At 45.4% G+C, this 6,000-nt stretch overlaps 1 protein-coding gene across 1 annotated transcript in view; it reads left to right on the top strand.

The window, feature by feature from the left end:
* Nucleotides 1-5,705, top strand: part of LOC138954306 (uncharacterized) — a 28,852-nt gene extending 23,147 nt beyond the window's left edge. The window contains exons 5-6 of the mRNA XM_070326183.1: nucleotides 2,690-2,772; nucleotides 3,641-5,705. Of these exons, the coding sequence (XP_070182284.1) occupies nucleotides 2,690-2,772; nucleotides 3,641-4,131 (574 nt within the window). The 3' untranslated portion in view covers nucleotides 4,132-5,705. The remainder of the gene's footprint in view (nucleotides 1-2,689; nucleotides 2,773-3,640) is intronic.
* The last annotated feature ends 295 nt before the right edge of the window (nucleotides 5,706-6,000 follow it).

Raw genomic sequence — 6,000 nt, forward strand, 5'->3', positions numbered from 1 at the left:
CTGGGTGGCCTTGTTTATAGACACTGACCTTCTTCCCTGGGGTCATTGACCCAGTTTTAGCTATGAGAGGTGGTTCCCCTTTCATATCTGAGAGAGGAAACACTTCCTGCACCCGGGTCAGTAACCGAGTTTAACCTATGGGGAGTTTAACCTATGGGGCGGTCTCTTTGATGTCTTGAGAGGAAACTTGGCCAGGGTAGTACATGCACCAGAACTGGTGGACACCAAGGACAATGTCAAACATGAAATCGAAGCAGTTTGCTTGAGGAAACGGTCGTCAGCAACTCAAACTTTTTTTTAAGAAAATCTTACTTTTTTTGTGGGCCCCTGACCCCGCCCCCTCCCTCTGTAAGGACCCCCCTCCATAAGGACCGATTTTTGTCAACATTTTCAAGGTCGCTAGAGAGGGGTTCCACTGTAATAAAAAGACCCCAAAATACTGCACTCGCTTGTAAATAAAGATGATACAAATCACAATGTTTGACCCTAGGGTGGAATATTGTGATTTGTATCTTCGTTAACACGTGAGTGCAGTATTTTTGTGTATTTTTATTTCTCGCTCTCACACGCTATCACTATTGTACTGCTTTCGAAGAGAAGATGAGTTGTGAAAAATCTTGTTCAAACATTACATGGAAGAGTCTGATGAAACTTAAGACATACCAGTTAAAGCCCCAGTCTGCCTCAAATGGTTTACAGAATGATTTAAATCTTCCCATGAAAAAAGCAGTTCTAACCTTATCGAACACACTTGCAATAACATTTAATACAGTGGAACCTCCCGTAACGACCTCTCCCAAGAACGACCCCCTCGTTTTGCCGACCGAATTTCTCGACACGGATGCTTTTCACACTGTAACTAACTTCCCAAGAACGACGTCCTCCTTTTTTTCCGACTAACGACCTGCTAACTTAGGGTCAATAACGACTTTGACCTTGTAACCAGTGAGTGTCAAAGTTCGTAATTACGCAGCACACGTGGAACACGCACGCCATTAGTCACGCATCAAGAGTCAGGGGAGGTTGTCTGTAGTTAGTAGTGCGTGCAAGTCAATTGGCCCACGGCTGTCATCTTCTCACCTATTGCTGTCACAATGGATTGACTGCCCTCGAAGTAAGGGGGGGGGGGGGGGGGGAGGGGGATGGGAGGGGTTGGGTAGGGGCAGTTAGAACGACAACTCAATAATGAATTGCTGTGTACGTATTCTGTGAGTGTGTGCTCACCAACTGAGACCTCGGGTCAATGACCCATACTTGCCAATGAGCAAGTTTTACCTATGGGACGGTCTCCTTTGATGTCTGAGAGGAAACTCTTCCTGTCCCAGGTTACAGTCACTGACGCTGATGGGGTCTATGTCGACCAAAAGAGTGGGATTCCCTGTAGGTGGAGTTCCTGGAGGGGGATTGATTTAGTTCCTGTAGCATATCGCTGAAAGTCATGTGATGCTTGGCGACATCGGTAGAATTTGATGTTTTTCAATCTTTTTTGATATTTCTTAGAAATTCGAGTATGGTTTGCAAGTTTTATTGAAAAACTCCACCCTGTGGGATTCCCTGTATACAGGGAATCCCCTCCAGGAACTCCACCTACAGGGAATCCCACTCTTTTGGTCGACATAGACGCCATCAGCGACACTGACCTTCTTACCCGGGGTCAATCACCAAGTTTTATTTATGAGACCGCGCGCGCGCGCGTGTGTGTGTGTGTGTGTGTGTGTGTGTGTGTGTTAAGTCTGCCAGTCTGTGCGCTGGTGTATGCACGTACATCATGCTTATCCATATGCACATCAAATGGGAACAAACATAGGATAAGGGACACAACTTTCAAGACTGAACTGCCCAACAGTTGCCACCCCTGTAAACAAAATGATACCTCCCAAACTCCCAATAAAGACCCCTCCTTTTTACGACTGATTTTTCTGGACATATTCAAGGTCGTTAGGAGGTTTTACTGTAGCATTAAATGACACAGTTCGTTTGAATGGCTATTTCGCTTGCCAAAACCACACACCAGTTTTCGTGGTTTATCTAACCCCTGAGCCGTCGTCGACCCGTGTGATCCACTTTCCTTTTTTTCACAATTTAGTTTTCAGTTTGTGATTTCAATGCGACACGCTGTATCTGCAATTGCACTTTATTGTGTACCTCTAAATCTAAAATGCAACAAACGGCTGCGAGTCACACAAACTTATTGGCGGCGGTTCAGTGGCTTCAAAGAAGCAGGCGTTATGCAGAAAATTTGTCTGCTTGGGCAAACAAAACCTTGCGTGAACTCCTTCCGGGCTCCCTTTTTCAAAACTTTCAAAAATTCGAGTTGTACTGATCTTGTCTTGATGAAAAAAGAAATATTTTAGGATTTAAGAATGTTTGTGTTACAAGCTGTCAATTTATTATTTAGATTTTAAAAGTTAGCGTCAAAACGAGGCGTCCGATTTGTCTCATGGCAAAACCGGTTGGCCACGCAAAAATAAATTCGTTGAAAAATGCTCGCTCTTTACGCAGGGCACCTAGGATGTTCTCAAGCGGTGAGTGTTTAAACGAAAGGGTGTTTGTACTGTCTGTAAAAGCCTGATAATCTTATACAAAATGGTCACATGTCTGAAAAGAAGACTAGTGCTTTTCAGGGCAAGCAGATTTTTTTGGACAGAAAACCATCCATAACTATGGTCACTTTCATTTTTGTTTTCAGGGAGTTGCGAGGAGTGACTGAGACAGAACAGCTGCAAAGTAATGACATTGCTCCTAGTGTCTTCGAACATTCTGAAAATTACGGTAAGGAGACACTTTTGTCCTGTTTTTTTCCTTCTATTTCTAGTGCAGCCTCTTATTCCCTTCCTGACCCTTACATGTTCTCTTTCTATTGCTTTCTCATGTCTCCCAGTTTGGCTCAACCTGAACAGGTAAGCCCTTGTAATGACAATAGATGCAAAAGATAAAAGTAGTTGAATCAGGAGCTTATGTGGTCATGCACCAGTGTTGTTCCCAGCCTCAGAGGACAAAAGGTCAATTGGACCTAAATTAAAAATATGTACAGTTCCAAATGTCCTGCTTTGTCCACTTATTGGTAGGAAAAGTGATGATCAGAAGACCTCCTACATGTCAAATGTATTGTATGTTTGACCGGCCAAGAGTCAGACCAATGTGTCAGATGAAAACAGTATGTGTCAATGACCAAAGACTGAGGTCTGGGAACATCACTGGGTCTCAACTCTCTCAGTTCCATCCAATCCCCAAGTACATAGCAAGGGAGATAACTTGCTTTCGTGACAAACTGTACAGTAGCATGACCTCACACCGGCTTAAGTTGATCATTTTGCGATTTTCTTGCTACACTTTCAGTTGTGAGCGTGGACATTAAATGCGTGTGAGTGTGTGTGTGTGTGTGTGTGTGTGTGTGCATGCATGTGTGAGTGTGCGTGCGTGTATAGAAGACTCAGAAACTCTGAAGTGTGTGTATATAGTTATACGTAAGTGTGTATGTGTCTGGACATTCAAGGCTCAGAAACTCTAAAGTGTGTGTATATATGTGAGTTTGTGTGTGTGTGTGTGTGTTTATTTGTGTGTGTGAGAGGGAGAGAGCTTTTTGCACGCTTTAATTAGTATCTTTGTTTTGCTTGACAACTGATACACTATTTTACAGCAAATGCTGACCCAGGATCAAGCTGTGTTGCCAACAAGGCTGGCTTCATCCGCAAGGGTCAACACAGGGGAATTTCGGCCGCTGAGTTACTAGGTACAGACACAGAGGATGGCATTTGTGGTGCTGAGGAGAACAACGAACAACAGGCCACCGGCAGAGGGCAGCACGTTATATCTCCAGGGGGTGCAAGGGTACAGGATGATAGCTGCCTACCTCCTAGACGCTATGCCAGAGAGGGGTACTATGATCTACAGATCCTCAGTCCACAGTCTCAGGCTGTCTCAAGCCTTACTGCTTTGAGTATAAGTTCCCCTGCTGAAAGGTCTGAGCCGGAACTCCATGCATATGATAACATCGAGATCCAGGAACCATTTACCAAAATAATTCCTGAACTGGAAGACGAAATCGAGAAGTACCTGTGTCTCCAACCTGAAGAAATTGAACACGAAAAAGCTGCACTCATTCGCATCTCGGAGAGTGCATATATATAGCTAAGTCTGGTTGTGAGAGTCGGCCTAGTGGTTAAAGGTGGTCGTCTACATTTTTGCTTTTTTTCAATAATCTTATGGTTAGATTTCTCTAAAAAGTTATGTCAGATGATGAATGAACCATGGGGAAAAAAGTTATAGAAAAAAAATATGTAAAAAAAGATTTTATTTTTGGGTAGCGTGACTCACGCTTCCAATATTTTGTTTTCTGTTTGCTGAGAACATGTGCTTTGCCTAAAAATACTGACCAATCAAATTCATGTCACTATGCTTATAGCCACGCCCAAACAAGTGCAGCTACAGTTTGACACTGGAGCGCTGTCCACGCTTTTTTTTAAACGCACGAAATGCACGGGATTTGAGAGGAGTTTTGCGCTTGGCATTTTCCAAATAAGGATATGAGTACTACGCTGGAATACTACAAAGAATTTTCAAACGGCTACACTGGCTTCGTCTTTCCTGATCGAAAGGGGGTGCATTGTTGATATTTGTAGATAATAGACTCTGCATTTTAATGGTCAAATGGCGATTTTGGTATAAAAATGTAGACAAGGACCTTTAACACATCAACCTTCCACGTGGAAGGTTCGGGGTTCAAATCACGGCCACGTCTGGTGAGTTAAGGGTGGAGACATTTCCGATCTCCCAGGTCAACTCATGTGGAGACCTGCGTGTCCCTTATCCACTTTGTGTGTACACTCAAGCACAAGATCACGTACGCACGTCTAGAGTTCTGTGGGTTATAGAAACAAGAAAATACCCAGCACGCATTCCCCGAAAACGGAGTATGGTTGCCTAAATGGCAGGGAAACAAATGCTCATACACATTCAATAACATATTCTTACCTCAACTCACATAGTTAGCATTAACTTCAGTTTATTGCTTAGGTATTGAAGTAGTACTCTACCCTGGTAAAGGGGGGAGGAACCCCCAAAAGAAATAAAGTCCTAAAGGACGGGAGTTTCCTCCCCTAGCTGCCGCCCGCGCCCTCTATAGGCCGCCCGCGCATGCGCGGATCCCGCCAACAGGCGTCATTCCACCCACTTCAACACTATTGTTCAGACGTGTGTCGTTGGTACTCTGATTATTCTCTTGGCCTTTTGTGGAAGGCCATCTGTCCTGGTTTCTGCAGAGTCTCTGGTAAGATTGTTCCTTTATTTCTTCGACGCGTTCTTCGAATTCGAGTTTTCTTCGAGTTCGTTTCGAGAATTTACGAATTTCGCCGCGATTATCACCACGTGTCGGTATTCGTTTTGTCAATGGCTGACAAAGCTAAGAACAAGCCTCTATCTCTCCTCCCTTCTCCAGGGAAGGAACAAGACAAATCCAAATCTAAAGCTAAGACTCGCACGCCGAACTCTTCCGCAACGGCTAGGCCTTCAGCCGTGCCAGAAAAATCCTCCGTGCAGGTGTTCGACCCCGCGACTAAAAAGTCCGCGCGAGTCTCCATTGATTCAACTTCTCATGCACCGGTCTTTTCACCGGTTTCGCGCTCACCGGTTCCTCGCCCTAGCGAGATCGTCACGCGTGAAGAAATGCTAGCCATGTTTGCCACGCTAAAACAGGATCTGCAGTCGATGCATGTGGCTGATATAAGCGTGCCTCTCTCGCCGGTCGCTTCTCGCCCTGTCGCGGTTAGCGTCCCGTCGATTTCGCAGCACGGCGCGGTTAACGTCCCGTCGATTTCGCAGCACGGCGCGGTTAACGTCCCGTCGATTTCACGGACTCGGCCTTCGGCCACCATCACGTCGGCCGACATCGGGCCGAATTTTTCCGGTCTCTTGCCTTACTCCCCTGGCCTTCCAGGAGAGTTCGCGTTCTCCGCTCCGCCTGCCGCTAGCACTTCGGCGGAAGATGGCGGTGGTGGGGGT

This window comes from Littorina saxatilis, unplaced genomic scaffold (assembly GCF_037325665.1).
Source record: "Littorina saxatilis isolate snail1 unplaced genomic scaffold, US_GU_Lsax_2.0 scaffold_229, whole genome shotgun sequence".
In the NCBI taxonomy this organism is placed as follows: domain Eukaryota; kingdom Metazoa; phylum Mollusca; class Gastropoda; order Littorinimorpha; family Littorinidae; genus Littorina; species Littorina saxatilis.